We start from the raw sequence: 20441 nt of genomic DNA on the forward strand, positions 1-20441 counted from the left end.
AAAGGAGAAAAACGGGCTGCAGTCCAGAAGAACGTCAACCTTCTTTTTGCGAGAAACCATTGACAGAGCATCATGCACCTCCAAACCAGCGAGAAGAATCCCACTCATGGTCGACGCATCCACATTAGGCGTGGCTCCACAATGATCGCAAAGCGACATCTGTTTGAAAAGGCCGCAACCAGCCCGCCACTGCGCATTGCAAAGTCGCCGGAATGCCTTCGTTCGCGCGGGTATTCTCCAACACAGGAAGACGGCAGATCCACGCGGGAGCCGTCTGCTGGGCTTCCGCGGCGTTGGCAGGGCTGTACCACGATGGAGAGAGCCACCGGGAGCCGAAAGTCGCGGTGGCACGCCGATGGTTCGAGAAGCGGCACAGGACAGTGGCACAAGACCGGACGAGCAAGGTTCCTGAGTCAAGGTGCTTCTGCGACTATGGGATCTTTGAGGATTCCGAGAGCGCTGCGAGTAGACGGACGCATGTGGCAGATATGGGCGGAGCCGTACTTGGGGAGCGACGCAGAGAAAGGGACAGCGGAAATGCGCCTGTGCGTGGAAAAGGTGTAGCAGAAGCTCACGAAGCAAAGAAGGGAACATCAACGGCGGGAGTGAGGCTCTCAACGCACGAAGGCACGACGATGAGCGAATGCGGCAACGAAGCGCATACATGGGAGCAATCGGGCTGGCCCTTGAGCAAGCGCTCGTCAGGATCCAGCCCATCGAATTTGTCAAGCTCTGAGCGTGTCCGCTCAAGACATACACCTGATCGCAGCATGGGGAAGACGCCAGCAGAATCATCCACTTCAACGTCGCTCAGCGGGCGTCGTCATGAACCCGCACGCGCATGCTCAGCTTCCCAGGAGGCATCGGGCGGGCAGAGTTTCGCATCGAACCGTCCAATGGTTGATCGTCATCAGCGTCTCGTACCCTTGAGGAGACTGTGCCATATTCCCAAAGGACAAGGCTGGCGTAGCCTGTCTGAGACGAGAAGCCAGCGCAAGAAGGGAAGGAGCCAGCTCTTGAGGTATTATTATGATCCTAACCGTTGTGTGATGGTTAGAGAGGGGCTTTATGACGACGAGCATAGACCACGATCACATGCTTGGACCAGTTCGCAGCCAGGTTTGGTTCGAAGGGTCAAGGCAGCAAACGTCTGGAGGTAGCTGGCTGAGTGTGTGCTTTTGTAGCGGAGTTTCTGTCCCGAGAGACAACATGAGCCAGAGATACGTTTTATTGAGCGAGATGGGCCAGAGTAATTGGCGTGTTTCTACGAAAGGACTATGTACTGTGTGAGTGTTGATCGAAATGATTCTTATTTTGACCTTGACTCTTGCAATATACAAGACACGTTAGTGTGGACGGCTGTATGATACAACTTACGCCGATAGTTGCCCGAGATTTTTGAAACTGGCAGTCTGCGCCGAATCAAGAAAATGTCTTCACCATCGTTATAGCCACTCTCATTAATGATCATTACCCCAATTCTCCCACACATCTGACGTTTTGTACCTAGAAGACTTTGCTGAGCAGACTTCCGCCGCTGTCCAGCTTATCAGCTTCCTGCCTCAGCATATCGGCCCGAAACTTCCTGAACGCAGCTTCGATGCGCTCCCTGCTGCTAGGGTCTCTGGTGATTAGCCTGCCGGCGGACATAGAGCCGGTCAGCAGGCCGGTTTCACCGCCAACGAAGAGGCCGCCGGCGGTGAAGAAGAAGTAGGCGGCGATGTCGCCGAGAACGGTTGGCTTTACGAGGTTGGTAAGGTCCGGCAATTTCTCTGTTAGAGGAAGAGTTGGAACACGGATCAGCCAGAAGCGTCTTCAGCGAAAGGTGGCAAAAGACGTCTTACCTATGCGGCCGTCTGCGAACTGCACCGCTGTGGGCTTCTCCTGTGCTTTGAATGTGTTGAACATGCGGAGGCGGGCCGAGCGCACGCGGGCAGCCAGAAGAACACCCAGGCCGATGCCGACGATGGACCCAATCATGGCGTGGCGCTGGAAGCGCTGTGAAGCTGCCTGGAGAATTTCACGGTCTTCCTGCTGGAGGTCTTTGTTCCAGTGCGCTTCCGCGAGCTTGCCGAGCTCGGTACCATGGTGTCTACGGAAGGCTGCAAAGGACTCGGCAGACATCTTGCGCGGGTGATTTTGCAGAAATGGACTCGAGGGCAGCGATCAGGACGGCAGTGTTCGCGGAGACTGAGCTCGAGGCGTGCAGGTGTTTTGATGGTGCAGGTGTTGATGTCGTTGGGGTGACCTCATGAAGCTCGCGCACGCAAAACCACAAGCTTCAGGCGGCTGTGACAGCGGCTGCGGGCGGAGAAAGAGCGACCGCCTCAACCTGGGGAAGTCGCAAGCCACACAAGCACACCGACGTCATCGAGCCCCGTTCTACAGCATAACGACGGTCACCGGTCTTTCACGTGGCACGCAGCGCAGCGGAGGCAGCGAAAGCAACGGCGGCGGCGTCTTTCGTCGCGCCGACGTGATTGAAAGCAACGGTGCGACGGCGATAACGAGCCAGCACCGATCCCAGCACCTCGCGCTCACGCGTCAAGCCACGGACGACGTCGATACGAGACGGGCCAAGAGAGGGGAGTTCACGTGACAGGCGGTGCTGCAGGAGCTGGACGTCTCGCGTGGTCCTTCCGTTCAAGCCTGTGTTTGCCGAGAGCCTCGACCGGCCGCGCGACGTTTGTCTAATCAGCGTCGACTCCCACGCTCGAGCCAGTGCCGAGTTGTGGCCGGGCATCTCGTTACCCTATCGCGTTATCGGGTCCCCATGCCCACGCTCCTGCGCTGCGCATCTCCTCACCTGCCTGTCCGCTCGTCAGCCCGTCCCCGCCGCGGTCAGGTCCACCCGCCATCAAAAAAACTTTTTGTGTTTTTGCCCCGAAACGTAAAATTCTTCCCTCCCTCTGTACCCGTAATTCATAAAACCTCTTGCAGGTGTTGTGGCCCCTTCCGAATCCGCCCTCGCGTCTCGTCCTTGCGCCGTCTGCCGTCCTGTGTCGAGATACGCCCCACTGTTCGCTTTCGAACAAAACGTCCCTGGCGGACTCCCGTGTCCTGCGTGCGAGTAATTGTGTCCCCCTCCCGCTGTCTCCATTGGTCGCCACAATGCTCGTTCATGCACACGCTAGAACCCTTCCATCGCGTTGCCCGCGTGAGAAGCAATTGGTCTTGCGCTCCCGCCACGCATGGACGCTCTCCTGGGCTGCTTTTCGTGAGGTTACCTTGCGCGAATCCACTCTGGCTTGAAAGCGGGCCCTAGCCCGCCTTAGTGTGCCTTAGCGATAGATCAGCCTAGATAAACTACCGCGACGAAGCCTTCTCTGGTCGCTTCTTGTCTTCGTCTTCGTCCCTCGTCTTGCTCTGTGGAACGCTGGGCCTCGTCTGTTTTGCTTGCTTCCAAGCTGCTCTGTCGTGGCCTTGGGATCTTTTTGCCAACGTGAAGCCGCGCGCATGTCGTTGCGGATCAGTTATCTCGACTCATACTACCTCTTCTCCGTAGAGCGTACTGTTCGCTATCGCAAGTGGCGCTGAACAATTGCCTTGGCCTCGTCGACTTTATTCACTTGATACGCAATCGCCTGGCCGCACCCCTCGCATCCTTCGCCCAGCATGGCCTCTACAGCATTGGAATCCGGCATTCCCGTCACCCCCCGTCGCGGCAGTGCCATTGAAATCCGTGACGAACATGGCCGCCGCAAGACTGTGCAGCTCGACGAGCTGGGAGAAGCCGACAGGATCTTGGCAGAGAGGTTTGGCTACAAGCCTGTACGTCCGCACAACGCTACCACACACCGTACATCGTGCACGCGTTTGTGTCGAGTGTGGCGCGTTTCTGGACCCCAGCAGACGACTAATCCGCTTTCCAGGTTTTCAAACGCGAATTCGGCTACCTCTCGACTTTCTCCTTCGCGGTCTCAATCTCTGGTCTCTTCGCAACTACGGCAACGACCTACATCTATCCTCTTTACGCTGGCGGCCTCCCATCCGTAGTATGGTGCTGGCTCATCTCCGGCGCAGGATGTCTTTGCATCGCCTTCTCGGTGGCCGAGCTCGTTTCGGCGTACCCAACCTGCGGTGGTCTATACTACACTGTATCGCGCATGGCACCCGCGCAATGGGTTCCCTCCATATCCTGGATCGTCGGCTGGATCAACCTGCTTGGCCAGGTTGCCGGAATTGCGTCCACTGAGTACGGCTCCGCGCAGATCCTCTTGGCCGCTGTGTCGATGGGTTCCGACTTTTCCTACAGCCCGACCACAAATCAAACTGTCGGAGTGATGGCGGCTCTTACCGTTGTCTGCGGCCTAGTAAATTCCTTGCCCACGTACTGGATGGAGAAGATGACAAAGACGTATGTCATCTTCCACGTCCTGGTCCTGGTCTCGTGCTCCATTGCCTTGTTGGTCAAGACGGAACATAAACATGACGCCCACACCGTCTTCGTTGACGTGCCAAAGCCTGCTATTTCTGGCTGGAGCCCCGTTGGATTCTCGTTTTTGTTTGGCTTTTTGTCTGTTTCGTGGACAATGACAGACTACGATGCGACGGCTCACATTACCGAGGAAATCAACGAACCTGAGATCAAAGCGCCATGGGCCATTTCCATGGCCATGGTCTTCACCTACGTCGTGGGCTGGCTGTTCAACATCGTGCTGTCGTTCTGCGCCGGCAACGTGAACGACATTATCGCTTCGCCCATGGCGCAGCCCGTCGCGCAAATCTTCTACAACTCACTCGGCAAGGGCGGCGGAATCTTCTACACCGTGTGCGCGCTCATCATTGCCCAGTTCGTGTGCTTCACTGCCACCCAGGCGCTGGCCCGTACGTTCTTCGCCTTCTCTCGTGACAGGCTCATCCCAGGATCCAAGATCTGGACCATCATCAACAAGCGCACCGGCACGCCCCTGTACGCTGTCTGGATCAGCGTCTTCTGGTGCATCGCCATCAACTTGATCGCCCTGGGCTCGTACACCGCCATCCTCGGCGTCTTCAACATCTGCGCCATCGCGCTCGACTGGTCGTACGTCATCCCCATCATCTGCAAGATCGTCTGGTCCCAGAACTTCGAGCCTGGCCCGTGGTACCTGGGCAAGTTCTCCAAGTGGGTCAACCTGTGGGCCTGCATCTGGACCGCCTTCGTGTCCGTCATCTTCTTCTTCCCAACGAACCTGCCCGTCGAGGCCAACACCATGAATTACGCCGTCGTCTTCATGGCCGGCGTCCTCGTCGCCGCATATGCGTACTGGTGGCTCGGCGGCAAGAGGTGGTATACTGGTCCGCTGGTCGAGGCCGAGGTCCTGGACCTCAAGAACTCGTCCGACATTGTCACGGAGCAGAACCCCTTCCCGTCGGGCGAATTGCCCGAGAAGATGTGACGGAACCTTGGGGCTCAGGCAACGCGAAAGCCTCAGCTGTACATTTTTCTCAAATTTTCTCGTTCCCTCTTCCTTCCCATTTTACCCCGGTCTTTCAATGTGTGGTTTGTAGCTTGTGCTATGGAAAATAGAGGAGGTTCCCAGAATCCCAATACAATTCCAGCCCCCCTCTTTGTCAAGAGATTGGCCAATGCGACGGAAGCTTACGATACCCACATGGGCTTTGACAAAGAAAAAAAAAATGAAAGGACGCTCGCTGCGTGCATCTTCTCAAGTGCCTGCCTTCGGTGTCTATCTGCTAGTCCTGGCCATGTCCAAGCCATATCTATACATACATATGAATCACTGAATGCCAATTTGACAGAACTGAATCAACTAGCGGTTGCGTATCAATCTGTCTGTTGCCTGCCTCTCATTTCCTCTCCGAGTATGGTGTTCCACGCCTTCTCTCTCCCTGAAAGTCACAAAAGAGAACCTTCCAGAAACAGGATCGTCCGTCTTGCCCCGAGCCCCACCGCGAGCAGAGCAGGGGCGACGTGCATGCCCGACTTCAGCAAACGTTTTGACCGTCGTTCCGATGTGGCGGACTTTGGCAGCGTACACGAATAGTGCAACGCGTCCTGGCGCCGAACCTTCAAACTCCTCGGTTCCGCTTTTCAGGCCGAAGCCTTCATCTTCTCAAAAGGACAGAAGCAGACAGCAGAAGAAAATGGAAGTAAATTCTTTCTCGTTCGGGGTTATTTGATGCTATTCCCGAGGAGACATCAATCGCTTCATTTTCTACGTTGAACTTGCCTCTGGTGGGGGTACAAGTTGCCTGATGTGGCAGAGTCTTTTGGTATAAGCGGCGGTATTACATGATTCATTGCCTCGATGTTATTCTGGATGCTATTCAGCTGTAACCTCCGTCGCCGTGGTGCTCCTTTGTACGTTTGTTAGTGTCGCTATCCAACGTGCTACGTGGGCGGGTATCAGATTCAGCTAGGAAAAGGGTTTCTGGAATTCATATCTGGACCACAGCAAGGAGCATCTTAAAACCAAAGCATCTTTAATGAAATGCACAATCACGGGCAGGTTTTGCGTAGCACCTTCCTTGGTGAAAGCTATGTACCATGCTTCTCCAGGACGTTTATTCGAAATTGTGACAAGTATGTCTTAAGTCATTGTTGCAGTTCTAGAGTGCTTCTGCAAGCGTTGAGATAATGGTGTTATGTCGGGTCGATGGGAATCGAAAAAGTCCAGGCCGTCGAGTGCTACATTCCTCCTTTCAAGCTCTCGGGAATGGCTGTTGTTGTTAAGTATAAATCAACGAAAGCACAGAGAAGGCCAAATGAGATTTGAATAGACTTTTCACGAAAATGTTCCATTTCAAGCTTTTCAGAGACTCGGCTGATTCAAGTCGCAAGTTGCGCTCGTCTCGTGATCGAAGGTGGGTTAGTCATGAATGTTCAAGAGCCTAAACGCCGAGTCCAGCCACTTAAATCTACAGAATAAGTCTACCTTGAAGATGAAACCTGCAGCACCAGGAATTGTTTTATTAGGAATGTTCCGCCCTTGCTGAGCGGATATTGCAGAGAGGCCAAACACAAATGTGGGATGTGGGCCTAGCAATCGGACGTCGAGTGGAACCGCTGTGGTCGGGTCTACATTCTAGAAGCAAGAAGGAACGAGACTATGAGATCTCCGGTCAAGAGCAATGCACAATAGACAGAAAAATAAAAGACAATGATGGTGGCAAAAGGTGGGCGTCGAGGACAAGATTTCAGGTGAGCTTGATAGTCAGGTGTAAGTTGGGCGTCTGGATTGGGCCGTCAGCGCTGCGCTTGCACGTCATCGTATGCAGTCTTGGGCAGGCTGTCGCGCAAGACTGGGGCATCAGGAATTCATGGTGGCCGAAGGTGCTTGCAGGGTTGATTGGGGCCAGGGAAGAAAACCTGCCTTTTCCCAGCGTCCGGGGCACCAAGTACGTCCTGCATTTCTGCACAGCGTTTGGATGATAAGCGAGAGTCGAGCTGAGTGGCACAGGACCATGTGAACGGTACCGCTGCTAGGTGAAGCTCGACGGGAGACGTGCGGCAGTACCCGCGACCACGAAGAGGATCATCACCGGTTGACGACGGACGATCAGGGCACTGGCTTGTGGCGAGAGCGTGACATGGCGGCAACCCCACTGTGCGTGTTCAGGTGTGTATGCTTGTGTGTGTGTGCGTGTGAATGGGTGATTGTGTGTGAGTGCGTTGCATGAGAGCGTGAGCTGCCCCACCCGTCCAGCGTACTGTGCGATTACCACCTGAACGCTGAAGCGGCACGCAGCGGAGCCGTGTCCTTCGCTCCGGGAGGAGCTCGAGCGCGAGTGGTGCACCAAGTGCGGCCATGCCAGACTTCTTCTTTGACCTTCTTTGCGCGACCGGTGCGAAGCAAAAGTCGTGCCCACATTAATGCACGCCCAACCCCACGGTCCGCCCGGACGGCGTGATTGTTTCGAGCCTGTGCTATAAGCTGGCAGCAGTGGCCGAGCCCATCGCCCACGATCCCATGTGTTCCCTTGCACGTGTGTGACATCATCCGGCCTGCACCAGCACACTCCAGCGACCGAGCGTCCTACAGACCAGCCCAAGCCTCTCCTTCCAAGTCTCAGATCCTTTCTTCGACCCTACACAACCCGCTCGAGCCTAACAAAGTGCTGGAGGTGCCCACCCAAGGACCCCGAGTGCTCTTTGAGCCTCACCCACCTCGTACTCGCACTCGCTCGCCTTTTCCATATATCCACGCCTTCTTCCCCCTCTCCTTCCCCCCTCCCTTCACTACACCTTGAGCAGACGTCTCCACCCCACTCATTTTCACGAGCTGAGGGCTATTTCCTCGGCCAAAAGGCAACAAGCATGTCCCGTCGTGAGTACCCTGTTGCGGACTACTACGAGGAACGAGAACGCGAGTTTTACCGCAACGGCCGGAGAGGCACGCGGGATTACGTCGAGTTCGACGAGGAGATCCGAACGTCGAGGACGCCTGATTTTCTCCGCGAGGGCTACGGACGATCCAGCGCTGGACCACTCGTCGTCCGCGGCCATAAGGAAGATGATCGCACCGAGGTTGACGTCGAGACTCGATCGTACTCCAAATCGGTTCGAGGCTCACCGCCGCGGCGCAGGGAGATCGAGAAGGAAGAGATCATCATCCGAGACGACCGAGAGCGCCTGCCGCCTGCTAGGCGGAGAGCCCGCTCCGTGACCCGCGAGGAATTCTCGATTCGAAGGAGCGAGCCGGATTTGCAATCCAGGGGATCTCGCAAGCCAGAAAAGGAGGACATCGACATTGATATCAAGCACACTGACACGCGCTCCACCCGCTCCGGCCGCCAGCGTGAAGTTGAGCGAGACGACATCGACATCGACATCCGCCGCCGTGATGACGACGCAAGATCGATGAGATCTTCGCGTCGCCCGCGAGAAGTGGAAGAAACGGACATTGATGTCGATATCCGTCGAAACAACGATGCTCGCTCCGTGAGATCTAGCCGGCCGCGTGAATTCGAGCGTGATGAAGTTACGATACGAAGATCGGAGACAGAGCGACTTCCTCCACGTTCCCGCAAGGATGAGGAAGAGATAGTCATTAGGAGGGGTGAAGGACCGCGACCACCACCGCCTCGGCCTGCACCTTATCCGACCGAAACCACCGACATTGATGTTGGTATAAGAGAAACAGAACGCCGTGGTCCTCGTGGTCGAGTTGTCGAATCAGATGACATAGACATCGACATCAAACGACAGCAGTCTCGCGGCCGCGGCAGATCACCGTCGCGAGAGCGAGAGCGCATCGTCATCCGAGAACAGAGCAGAGGCCCTCCACCACGCGAACGCAGCATGCCACCACCAAACCTCCTGCGAAGAGAAACCGAAGAGTTTGTCATTCGCAGGCGTCGACCACCTAGCCCCAGCCCTAGCCCGTCCCCTCCTCCTCCACCAGTGCGCGAAGAGCAGATCATCATTCGCAGGACAGAGCGTTCGCCTTCGCCTCCCCCACCACCACCACCTCCTCCTGAGCCAGAAGCGCCACCACCTCCCGTTTTGACCCCGATTATAAGACCGCCAATTCATCAGGAGATTCACCAGGAAATTATTACTCATCATCGACACATTGATCATGGTATGGATTCTACGTGCCACTCAAGGTAAAAGGTTTGTAAACTAATGGAATCCTAGGCGTTGAACGAGCACGATCTCCCTCACCTCTTCCGCCACCACCAGCACCGCCACCTCCAGTCGAAGAGAAGAACGAGACGCTCGAGATCGATATTCGCAGAGAGTAAGATCACACACCTTTAACCCTCGTCGTTTTTACATAATGCTTACAGAGAAAATAGGCGAGGAGGAAGAAGCAGCGAGGAAGAAATCGACATTCGCCAAAGTCGTACTCGCGACCGCTCCCCGTCGGTCTTAACTCGTGCTCGGTCTGTTGACGCATCGCTCACCCGGCGTCACTACGACGATATCGCGGCTGAGGCCGAATTCTACAACCGAAAAGCTCTCGAGCGCAGTTATCCTGGTGAAGCTTACAATGGCGCCACACGAGACTGGGAGCTGGTCGACGTACCACCAGGCACCGAACGTGTGCGTATGGAAGGCGCTGGAGGCGGCTCTCAGGAGATTACGTGGCAACGCTACAACGGCGCACGGCGCAGCAAATTCATATCTGGAGGACGAGAATACGAGACCGCCTATGGCGAGCCTTTTCCGGCCGAGGACCGCAGGCTTGGTCCCGCTCGACCCTCAAGATCGACAGATATGTGGACGGAGATCACCAAAGATCTGGTTATCAGGGAAGCGATTGAGCAGATGGGTTATGACTATGAGGAGACTGAGTCATACTTCTATGTCATGGAGTATTTGCGTTACGTGAGTAAAACGGTGCTTCAAAGCAAATACCTCAAGAGACTTTGGCTAACGAAGAAATGCAGGAGGATGTACTTCAGCTCGTAGAGATATCGGACGAGATTCGCCGGCAGCGACGGCGAAGGATACGCGAGCTTGAGTGGGAACGTGCCGCACTCGACCACCGACTTCCCCGTGACGATGATCGCTACTACGAGCGTGAAGTGATCATCGACAAACGTGAGAGGAGGTATTGAATCGATTCGTCTTTCACAGTTTGAACAGAAGAAGCGCCCCAACAGTCGCGTTTATGCCATGCTACACTGCATACCCCCAGAGCAGCTTACCATGGGTCACGAAGTTACGACGGAATCGGCTGGCCGCTACTTTTCTCACCGTGAGAGATGTGGCTAGGCTAGATGAGCAAGGAGTTTTTTTTTTGGAGGAGAACTCTCGTCTTTTTCTTTTCTTTTTTTTTCTCTACTTTTGCCAAGCACTTTGCATAGCGGAGCTGGACGGGATGAAAGAGCACACACGCTTCTCGAATAATGACATGTCATGAGTCGACGACACCTTTTCTGTGCTTGACAGCCCTCGTCTGTGTCCGTAGCAAGCGATATAGATCAATTGTGCGTAGAATGTCCTACCTTTCCAATGCTAGTCTTTCTTGAGCATGTCAAAGACTCGTGTGAACACTATCGTAGCGTCGAATCCTAGTGTTTGAAGGTCAAACAAATCTAAGTTACCGTTTCTTTCTGTATAGCTTGCGATTCTTACAATCCACGCCCCAGATCTCGCCTGATCTACTCATGCGAGAAGGTACTTCGGTATGGAGTCCAAGGAGTTATGTAAATCGACCTAGGACGACGCGTTGCGTCTTTGATGCAGCTGCACAAACTATGTGAAGCTTTGGCCATTTATGAGCGCGACAAGCCGGACGTCAAAAATCGTCCGTGATGGCTATAGCAACGGTCGACGTCTCTGAGTCAGCAATGGGTTCCTGCTCCGAGGGTGATTGAGGCGCGGAAATGGAAAAGGGGTTGGGCTTCGCTGTCGGCATTTCGGGACCGCATGTTTTTCATGCAGCTACGTGTTTCTGTTCCAACAATGGAAGAGAAACCAAACTGCTCTGCCTTCAAATCGGGGAGATGGATTTGCGCGAACGTGGCCCCCGCCTGTTCGCCATTGCTATGGCTGGAAACTGGGGGCTATTTGGGGGGGGTAGGTGAGGTAGGATTATATAAACAAGGTGAGTCCATGCATGGATGTGCGGATATGTGCAAGATGGGGATCACGACAGGAGGATTGAGCCGATTTACTGAGGTTGGCTGATAGCAGACACTCTGCGGAACGAATGAGCGGCCGCGGACGCCATATTTGGATGGAAACTCCCAGGGCGTGGAGGGATCAGGAGACGCTGGCGAGGTTTAAAACACTTTCAGGCGGGAGCGGCCATGCCTGTGGGAACGAAAGGACGTCGAAAAGAGAAGCGAAAGGGAAACTTTACTCTTTGAAGGCTTCGGACACGAAACGATCATTGGTCGCGCTGGAGCGGTTGGTCTTTTATTTTCTTTTTTTCTGAAACAGGTTCGATCACGCCGTGTTTAGAACGTCGACTGACGCTCACCTTTTCGGAGCCACCACCCCCCTTGCGAACCTTAAGTTACGTGTGAAACGGTGAGCGCATGTGCCTTGGAAGTTAAGCTCACGTGTAGGTGCGGGCGCGGAGTCTCTTGTCGAGTAGGCCAACTTCTCCACATACAATCACGTCCAATCACGTCAAACAAAGACGGACGAAAGCTTCGCCGATACCGACGACGACGACAGTGGGGATGATGATGAGGGCACGAAGCTTGTTGTCGAGATCAACAGATTTCATTGTCATTTGGCTTTGCACGGAACGCGTCTGTCACTTTGCGCAACAGGTGGACAGTGGAAACCATGATTGCCCACAAAGAGTCGAGCGATATCACGTGAATGGCTTGATGCGCCAGGCATCCAGGCGAGCATGCACTTGAGCAGTGACGATCTTGTCTCGCTGCGCCTCGTTGTTCGGCTTTGGCTTGGCTCCGCCCTGCCCGACTGACGGGTCTGTCGTCGTCAGCCAGATCCACCCGCAGCTCATGCCCGCTCTCTCCCTACACCTTCAACCTAACTTCACCAAACAAACTGCCAACCCACCGACCCACGACACTGCCAAGCCTTTTTCGTTTTCTTTTGTACTCTTTTCTTTCACCTCTCTTTGACTTACATTTTGACGATACGAACGAGCAGCGCGACGATGAGGGCCACGTTCGGCCTGGCGGCGCTGTCCACGACAGCGGCCGCGATCATGATACCCTCCACCATCTCGGCACCCGACCTCTCCACCGTGTCGGCGACCAACCTCAAGTCATTCGGTGTGGATCCGAAGTCGCAGCTGCTGAAGGTGGACTGTCCAGGTTGCCTGTTTGCTCACAAGGACGGCTCCAACACGCTGACATGGACCAAGGGCGTTGAGAACGCCTTGGTCCTTAACTTCAGCGTTGGCGAACAGCCAGAGACTCTTGAACTTAACGGAGCGCGATTCTATCCACCTGTGTTGACTTACGCCCTCCTGAACCCAGTTCCATACGTTCCGCAGGTCCCCGCCGATATGGAGCTCACAGAGATCCGGTCAAACATGGACGCGTTGGCCAAGGATGCTCTGCGACTGACAAGCTGGGCATTCCAAGTTGGCAGGTCGCAGACCATTAGCGAGAGCGGCGAGGAGATTCTGACAATCCACCTTCAGCTCAAGGCGTTGGAGAAGCAGCCTATCTCGGTCCCAGATCTTACCCTCACCCTTCTTAAAAACACAGACGGCGAGCTCATGCTCATGAAGATCGAGACGCAGAGCAGGAAGAAGACCGCGGAGAAGGAGTGTAAGGGCTGGCCACTGCTCTGTAAGTGGAAGGCTATCCTCGCCGATAAGTTCTCCGGCTTCAAGAACATGAAGCCCCACTTCGGTGCCTTTGGTAAGGGACCTTGCGGAAAGGCTGGAAAGGGCGCGCGACCGGATGCGAAGCACCCACACAAGACAGAACACGGAGATAACGACAGCCCATCGGAGTGGCAACATCATGGCCCACCTCCATGGAAGCACCACGGCGGCCCTCAAGGCTGGAAGCACCATGGCCCTCCTGGCAAGCATGGCAATCATGGCCCACCACATCCCTACCACCACGGCCATCACCACATGCACCATGGCAAGTTTGGTGTGATTATGCACAAGGTCGGTCGCATCGTGCTCACGATATTTGTGCCTGTCTTATTCGGCATCACGTTTGGCATGGTAACTTACTTGGTGGGCATGCTCATCGGTGCTATTGTTGCCGCCGTTTATATGAAGATTCGCGGCCGCAATGCCCAGTACCAGGCTGTTGCTCTAGACGAAGAAGACTGCGTCGAGGGTGACGAGACACCGAGGTGCAGCTTGGAGAAGGATGGCTTCAAGGACGAGGAGGCGGTAGCTGAAGCACCGCCACAGTATGTGGAGAAAGAGTAGATACTTATTTTATTTTTTCTTTGTGCGAACAAACAAATGTACGATGTAAGAATGGCGGGTTAGTATGCGACATGGAGTCCTCTGGCTGAAATTCACTTCCTCGATGTTTCGTAGGAGTTAAGGTCAACACAAATAATACACTCGCTTTCACTGGTACCTACGTCCCTTTTGATCCAAAGTTCAGTGCGCATTTTGGATTGTTCTTCCCGCTCATCGGCGATGCTCATGCTCACACAAGCATGGATTGCAGGCTGACGAGTATTTTTTTTATTGCAAACCTACGTGCCTTACGAAAAGCTATCTCAGCACATAATAATTCAACGAGTATGTATCTCGAGAATCGACGGTTCACGAGGCCAGAGTGAAACTCTTGCTATGGAAACGGGCGAGGACGTTTGAGCATATGAAGGCAAAGGACTGGGCATTTCGACGTGAAAGTGGAATGTCTTTACAGCTGCATTTTGGACGTAAGAGTTCAGGACATGCATCTCAGATGACATTGATTTCCGGAGGGGAGGCGAAGCTCGACGGCGCACGCCTGCCCTCCGTCTAGACCAGGACAAAAAAGAACCTGCGAGCGAGGTGCTCTGACTCCCAAAACGTATATCATCGCGCGGTTTGGGAAAGGCTGGAACGGAGGACGAGGCGCCCATTGCTCACGACGAAAGGTCGGGACGCGGCAGCGGTGGCCATGTGCTCGCCGGAGCCCGAACACGTTTCCCATCGGGCCTCAGCCTTGCCTTAGGGACGAATACAGCAAGCGCATCTGCGTGGCCGGGCTGAGGTGCGTCGCATCCGTGTGCGACTTTGGGAGGGAGGGGGGCGAAGAAGGTTCGCTCCGCTCTGGAGTTTCGAGTTCTCGGCCGGGAACGGATTCTGGGGGTTGGCGTCCTGTTTGGGCCAAGGAGATCTACCCGGGCCTGCAAACGACGACGTCACGCCAGCATCCCGCCAAGGTCAGCTCAGCCTGGCTGGGCGTGCATTGCCGACGCTTTTACTGGCCCAAGACGTGCTGACATCATGATAATGCCAACGCGACCATTGTGCGTCCCTTGTCTGCTCTCGGCATTACGCAGTTCCCTTCGTGGCGCAGCCCGTCCGCTGGATGACAGAAAAGTGCTGGGCGAGGCCATGATCACCCACGACTCTTCCCACAGCAAACATCGTTTGCGAAACGATTATTTCTTCGCTCTCTCGCCGAGTGTCTGCGACAGTGTAACTTTGTTCATCGTCCTGATCCTAGCCATCGAAGATCGCATACAGTGTTGGAATGGCACCCGTCATTGCAGAGACGGCCGCGGGCCCATGGAAACGAGAGCTTCTGAAGCGCCAGACGTACGTGTTTGCCGTCTTCCGCCAGCTTCCACAGCGCGCTGGAATAGTGGCAAGGACATTGCTTTGATCTAACCATGGAATTTAGGTGCTACACAACGTATTATGGAGGCGTGCGGTGTTATAACAGCAGCTGGTACAACTGGGGTCGATGGGTCCTCCTCGGTGTGATCATCTTGCTGTTCATCCTCACTCTGTTCTGTCTATCATGGTACGTGGCTAACTACAACTCAACGAACGGCGTTGTACTCACAAGATTGTTTCTCTACTAGGACCTCAAGACGTAGACGCGCACGAGGCAGAAGGCCAATGTACGGCACCGGCTGGATGTCGCAAGGTCCCCTTGCTCCTCCGCCTTATCAACCTCCTCCGCCTGCGCCTGCGTACACCCCATACCCGCAGAACGATAACTACGGACCAACACCGCCGAAACCTACGTACGGCGGCAATCAATCATATCCAATGAATGATTACGGCAACACAAACACATATGCGCCACCAGCAGGTCCGCCACCTGGCCAGTACAGATAAGGGAATGGCTTCGCACGGTAGGCTCAGACCTGACCGCGGAAGCGATGGAGGATCTTACGCGTTCTCTGCATCCTGGCCTCAGTAGGGTTTAGTCCTCACACGGGAAAGAAGACAAATGACCAGCGAAGCGCTATTTTTCGTGTGTCGGGAACAGCGAATGAACTTCCAACTGTCTCGGCTCCCCTGCATATCGCTGCCTGAAGCTAGGTGTACATGCTCGCACTACAGTCTTTGAGAGCTATTTGAAGCTAGCGGATTTGTTTGTAAACTTGGAGAATTAACATTCGCCGCTCTCCCGCGACGTAGATGCGTTGCGAATGAACAGCACCGGCGCGAGGAAGCCGCCTATCTTTCTGTTGATAAAGTGTAATTTAACAATTCGGCATGCGGTCCGGTGAGTACGTCAAACGTGCCGGGCAAGATTTAAAATCAAGCAGCTTGTGTTTGTGAAAGATGGCGTGATCAGCGGGATGCTTCTCCAGACCATTTGATTTTCGTGTACGTGATCGGGAAGATTTTTGTCAGAGCTTCTCGCACCCTCGTCTGATGCCTTCACGCCTGCAGTATTCGCACTTTTCTTTTCACGCCATGAGATTTATGTAGTCGATCATGCTGTTCAGAAACGTTTCCCGCTGACGGAATGATCGTCCGTGTTGTTGAAGGAAGAAGCTGCGTAGCACATGGACAAGGTGCGCCTAGAATATATCTGCAGTGTCTGGGAGATGAAGCTTGAGATCGTTCAGTGATTCGTCGTTTGGGAGAAGAAGCTCGAGCGGTGTCGGAAAATTCAACCATCAGCGTCGAGAGGCTTAGACAAGGTGGCAATTTTGGAAGTGGTCTTCTGCCGTGATCAACTTCCGATGTATCGCACCGTTCGAACTACGAGCGGACATTGACTGCATCTCGGCTCCGCCTTTTTTATGGATGGACGGTGTTCGAGACGTCCGCGTGCGAATTCATGACTGGATTGTTTCGGGGGTGACAAAAAAGGTCGTTTGGACGTCACGTCGCGAAGAAAACGGGTCCGAATAGCAGAAACAAGAGGTCGTCTTCTTTTCGGCTCCACCGGTGCAGCCCCAGCCGCAGAGGCGATCGACAGTACGAGATCCGGAAGAAAAACTGCTTCTGCTGCGGACGAGGGGTTTGCGATCGGTTGTGCGCGTGCGCTGGCAATCTCTTGGGTGCTTGCCCCATTCTCGCGAAGCAATTTGGAGGGATGAATGGCACGTGTTTGGCGACGTGGATAGCGCGACTCCTGCGACTACAACTCTCGGATCGAAGTGCTATGGCATGCAACGACATCCTACTGCACGCACGAAAGCAAAGAGACGTAAATTCATCCGCTGGGCAAGTCCAATGAACGGTCGCGCTGCTATCATGAACTGCGGAGGACGGACGGGGGGGGCGGAGTGTGCTGTTCCAGCGTAGCAACGCTAGAATTTCTGCCCCGAATCCAGGACTCGTATCAAAGACAACAATGCCACGACGTGCTAAGCTCCGTTACATGATACGACGCTCCACGACCAAGGCGGCTTTCTGGACGCGCACAGAAATTTTGCACCATGAGCTAGCATCGCGTTCCCCAGGTTTTCCTCTTGGCAGGATGAAACAAAAGCCCGCTAGTTGAGTTGGAGCGCGCACTAAACCGCATCGGGACCAAGCCTCTGTTCCTGCAGGGCGCCTCATGTCAACCTCAACCACGTCCGTCTTTCTCACAACGGCCGTTCGCCGTGTATTCTCGGACTTCGAGGACGAGGCGCGCGTACGTTTGGCCGTGGTGCCATGTCCTCAACATGACGCGGCTAAGCGTGAGAGCGTCCCTGGCCCCAGCCGATGACTTCTTATCTCTCGCGCCCCTCTGCCGAGCCCTCGGCGCTGCAAAGAAGACCGCCAAGCTCGACGGGGCGTTGACATTCCTTCCAGAACGATCAGACCGATGTAACACTTTCAAAATGCGCCTGTCTCTGCCTCAGACCGGTGGTAAGCGCACTGTTTGACGCTGTGCACGCCAGAGCTGGATGTTTTGCGCTGCCCGCTCGCGAGGAACGCAGCAGATGGCTGTACGCCCTCGCCAGCGCGGCTTCGTATTTCGATCCCACCCGGGAAACCTGCACGGCGTCAGGCTGAGACGGCGAAGCATTTTTGCTTGGTTTCCAACACGACCGCAGACATGCGCCTAGTTGCCCTGTTGGTGAGCACCGCGAAAAAAAAAAAAAAAATTCCCCCAGCCTTCCTTCCTTCCAGCGTCCCTTGTGGAGGAGGCTACCGGCGTGCCATCCCAAGTCTCTGGGCATAAGGTGGCACCAAGCTCAAAACCGCAGGTGATGTCGCAGATCTCCCGGCTTTCTTTCTCGTAAAACATCCTAGACGTTGAACGCTACTGGTTATGCGCGGGTGGAATCTCGACGGTTGGACACACCACGCGCCCACACTTTGATAAGTGCCTCGCTTGAAAGTGCTGATCATTTTAGCCCTCTTTTCTTATTCAAAATCTGATATAAATTCCACCTACGTCAGCCGCCTTGTGTCGTCTGCACCTCCGTGACTCTGCTTCCATACTGCCGTCGCGGCCTTCCTTCACTGCGCAGACTTTTTCGACTTCTGCACATACCTAACATCTTTGCTGGCGAGTTGTGCTGCGCTTTGGATCGTCATGGCAATATGGAGTAGGAAGAAGTCGGACGAATCAGAGCCCCCGGCTAGCTATGTCGACGAGGCGAAATTCGACTACAGTGGCCAGCATGGCGAGGTTCCGATCTTGACGGCAGAAGATGCGGAGACGAAGCTGCACCGTGGCTTGAAGGCTCGCCACATCACCATGATTGCAATTGGAGGCACGACTTGTCAAACTCCTCTTGAGCGAACGACAAGACTAACTTTGGTGCTTAGGTGCCATCGGGACGGGTTTGATCATTGGAACCGGCGCGGCTCTCGCGAAATCGGGTCCAGGATCCATTCTCATCTCTTACACTTTTATCGGAATCATCGTCTTCCTCGTCATGGCCGCTCTTGGTGAAATGGCTGCTTGGCTACCACTTGGAGAGGGCTTTGCGGGCTATGCGACGCGATTCTGTGACCCTGCCCTTGGCTTTGCTCTCGGCTATGTAAGTTGTGGATAGACGTCGTTTTCGAAAGACGGTATTGATCAGTCTGTAGACATACTGGTTCAAGTACATTATCGTGACGCCGAATCAACTAACTGCGGCCGCCCTTGTTATACAGTACTGGTGTCCTCCTGGTGAGTCTCAAAATGAAATACGGTCAACAGTCAAACTGGTGCCGCAGATCGCTGACGATGAGCAGAGAAGGTGAATCCAGGCGTGTTCATCACCGTGTTCTTGGTAGTTATCGTCACGATCAACTACATTGGCGTCAAATGGTTCGGCGAGTTTGAATTTTGGCTATCTTCGATGAAGGTCTTGGTCATCTGCGGCCTTATTCTGCTTTCGCTCGTCCTTATGCTAGGCGGAGGTCCAAATCACGACCGCACTGGCTTCAGATACTACCATGATCCCGGAGCGTTCAAGCCATATATCGATAGTGGAGCCGCTGGAAAATTCTACGGCTTCTGGGCTTCCATGGTCACCGCTGTTTTTGCCTACCTTGGAACCGAGCTTGTCGGAGTGACTGTTGGAGAGGCGCAAAACCCACGCAAGACGATCCCACGTGCCATCAAGCTGACCTTCTACCGGATCCTTTTCTTCTACGTCTTCTCCGTCTTCCTCCTTGGTTGCATTGTTCCGTACAACTCTCCCGAGCTCATCTTCGCAAGCAAGAAATCCAACAGTGCTGCTGCTTCACCATTTGTCGTCGCGATTCAGATTGCAGGCATTGGTGGTCTACCTGGCTTCCTCAATGGCTGCATCTTGCTGTTTGTGTTTAGCGCTTCGAACTCCGATCTCTACATCGCAACTCGAACCCTGTACGGAATTGCGCTCCAGGGCAAGGCGCCTAGGATTTTGGCGAGGACGGATAAGCGGGGTGTTCCATACATGGCTCTTGGCTGCTCTTCGCTCTTCTGTCTCTTGGCCTACATGAATTGCACCAGCGATTCGAAAGTAGTCTTTGGCTACTTTGTGAACCTTGTCACCATCTTTGGCCTCCTGACATGGGTCTCGATCCTTGTCACGCATATCTATTTCGTCCGAGCTAGGAAAGCACAGAATGTGCCGGAGACCTCACTCGCCTACAAGGCACCATTTGGTGCTATGGGCTCTTATTTCGCCTTGTTCTTCTGCTGCTTGATCGCACTCACAAAGAACTTTAACGTCTTCACAAAAGGCGACTACGGCGATTTCGATTACAAGAACTTCATCACAGGCTACCTCGGTATTCCTTTATACCTGATCTTGATCTTCGGCTACAAGATCTGGCACAGGACGCAGGGAGTGTCACCAGCGGAGGCAGACCTTTGGACTGGAAAGGACATCATTGACCGTGAGGAGCAAGAATTCTTGGCTCAGGAGCGAGCGAAGGGTAAGCTCGCTACGAAGAGTGGCAAGTTATACAAGAGATACGTCGGGTGGCTGTTGTAGTTTCTCGTGGACGAAGCCCCAATGAATCCTCCAGTACCGTTTCTGGTTAGTGATAACGAGATCAATCACGCAAATTATTATTTTTATCCGATTGAAGACATGTATGCAAGCGAAAGGACCCCCTATGTTCAAGACAAACAAAGTCGTCACCCGATCATGCGTTCCAATGAGTTTCAATATTTTCTTTTATTCACAAGTCTTGGCAACAGCTACGTTCGCGAAACTGCTGCCCAGCACATCGAAGTCTAACCATTCAATCAGA

At 54.3% G+C, this 20441-nt stretch overlaps 6 protein-coding genes across 6 annotated transcripts; 5 read left to right on the forward strand and 1 right to left on the reverse strand.

The window, feature by feature from the left end:
* Nucleotides 1–1061: 1061 nt before the first annotated feature.
* PV09_04321 (uncharacterized protein) lies at nt 1062–2344 on the reverse strand. The gene is made up of 2 exons (XM_016357648.1): nt 1845–2344; nt 1062–1772 (listed from the first exon to the last, which is right to left on the reverse strand). The coding sequence occupies exons 1-2, from the start codon at nt 2122–2124 to the stop codon at nt 1507–1509; spliced, it is 546 nt and encodes a 181-aa protein (XP_016214440.1). The 5' UTR covers nt 2125–2344; the 3' UTR covers nt 1062–1506.
* Nucleotides 2345–3344: 1000 nt separating this feature from the next.
* On the forward strand, nt 3345–6709 carry PV09_04322 (uncharacterized protein). Its single transcript, XM_016357649.1, has 2 exons — nt 3345–3771; nt 3873–6709. Exons 1-2 carry the CDS (start codon nt 3616–3618, stop codon nt 5379–5381), a joined length of 1665 nt encoding a protein of 554 aa, XP_016214441.1. The 5' UTR covers nt 3345–3615; the 3' UTR covers nt 5382–6709.
* A 1089-nt stretch (nt 6710–7798) lies between these two features.
* On the forward strand, nt 7799–11003 carry PV09_04323 (uncharacterized protein). Its single transcript, XM_016357650.1, has 4 exons — nt 7799–9530; nt 9587–9689; nt 9748–10279; nt 10342–11003. The coding sequence occupies exons 1-4, from the start codon at nt 8264–8266 to the stop codon at nt 10510–10512; spliced, it is 2073 nt and encodes a 690-aa protein (XP_016214442.1). The 5' UTR covers nt 7799–8263; the 3' UTR covers nt 10513–11003.
* A 1335-nt stretch (nt 11004–12338) lies between these two features.
* PV09_04324 (uncharacterized protein) lies at nt 12339–13934 on the forward strand. Its single transcript, XM_016357651.1, has one exon. It carries the CDS (start codon nt 12537–12539, stop codon nt 13779–13781), a length of 1245 nt encoding a protein of 414 aa, XP_016214443.1. The 5' UTR covers nt 12339–12536; the 3' UTR covers nt 13782–13934.
* Nucleotides 13935–14765: 831 nt separating this feature from the next.
* Nucleotides 14766–16098, forward strand: PV09_04325 (uncharacterized protein). Its single transcript, XM_016357652.1, has 3 exons — nt 14766–15116; nt 15202–15324; nt 15386–16098. The coding sequence occupies exons 1-3, from the start codon at nt 15052–15054 to the stop codon at nt 15642–15644; spliced, it is 447 nt and encodes a 148-aa protein (XP_016214444.1). The 5' UTR covers nt 14766–15051; the 3' UTR covers nt 15645–16098.
* Nucleotides 16099–17828: 1730 nt separating this feature from the next.
* PV09_04326 (uncharacterized protein) lies at nt 17829–20357 on the forward strand. Its single transcript, XM_016357653.1, has 4 exons — nt 17829–18478; nt 18534–18748; nt 18801–18882; nt 18948–20357. Exons 1-4 carry the CDS (start codon nt 18298–18300, stop codon nt 20177–20179), a joined length of 1710 nt encoding a protein of 569 aa, XP_016214445.1. The 5' UTR covers nt 17829–18297; the 3' UTR covers nt 20180–20357.
* Nucleotides 20358–20441: the final 84 nt, after the last annotated feature.

This window comes from Verruconis gallopava (genome assembly GCF_000836295.1).
Source record: "Verruconis gallopava strain CBS 43764 unplaced genomic scaffold supercont1.12, whole genome shotgun sequence".
NCBI lineage: Eukaryota > Fungi > Ascomycota > Dothideomycetes > Venturiales > Sympoventuriaceae > Verruconis > Verruconis gallopava.

Excerpts from the sequence above, each read along its gene's own strand:
- PV09_04321 (XM_016357648.1), bottom strand. The coding sequence starts at position 2,124 with ATGTCTGCCGAGTCCTTTGCAGCCTTCCGTAGACACCATGGTACCGAG. Across the intron at positions 1,773-1,844 it reads GTTCGCAGACGGCCGCATAG|AGAAATTGCCGGACCTTACC; the intron begins GTAAGACGTCTT and ends TTCCTCTAACAG.
- PV09_04324 (XM_016357651.1), top strand. The coding sequence starts at position 12,537 with ATGAGGGCCACGTTCGGCCTGGCGGCGCTGTCCACGACAGCGGCCGCG.
- PV09_04323 (XM_016357650.1), top strand. The coding sequence starts at position 8,264 with ATGTCCCGTCGTGAGTACCCTGTTGCGGACTACTACGAGGAACGAGAA. Across the intron at positions 9,531-9,586 it reads TCATCGACACATTGATCATG|GCGTTGAACGAGCACGATCT; the intron begins GTATGGATTCTA and ends ATGGAATCCTAG. Across the intron at positions 10,280-10,341 it reads TCATGGAGTATTTGCGTTAC|GAGGATGTACTTCAGCTCGT; the intron begins GTGAGTAAAACG and ends GAAGAAATGCAG.
- PV09_04325 (XM_016357652.1), top strand. The coding sequence starts at position 15,052 with ATGGCACCCGTCATTGCAGAGACGGCCGCGGGCCCATGGAAACGAGAG. Across the intron at positions 15,117-15,201 it reads GAGCTTCTGAAGCGCCAGAC|GTGCTACACAACGTATTATG; the intron begins GTACGTGTTTGC and ends CATGGAATTTAG. Across the intron at positions 15,325-15,385 it reads ACTCTGTTCTGTCTATCATG|GACCTCAAGACGTAGACGCG; the intron begins GTACGTGGCTAA and ends TTTCTCTACTAG.
- PV09_04326 (XM_016357653.1), top strand. The coding sequence starts at position 18,298 with ATGGCAATATGGAGTAGGAAGAAGTCGGACGAATCAGAGCCCCCGGCT. Across the intron at positions 18,479-18,533 it reads CACCATGATTGCAATTGGAG|GTGCCATCGGGACGGGTTTG; the intron begins GCACGACTTGTC and ends TTTGGTGCTTAG. Across the intron at positions 18,749-18,800 it reads TTGGCTTTGCTCTCGGCTAT|ACATACTGGTTCAAGTACAT; the intron begins GTAAGTTGTGGA and ends ATCAGTCTGTAG.
- PV09_04322 (XM_016357649.1), top strand. The coding sequence starts at position 3,616 with ATGGCCTCTACAGCATTGGAATCCGGCATTCCCGTCACCCCCCGTCGC. Across the intron at positions 3,772-3,872 it reads AGAGGTTTGGCTACAAGCCT|GTTTTCAAACGCGAATTCGG; the intron begins GTACGTCCGCAC and ends TCCGCTTTCCAG.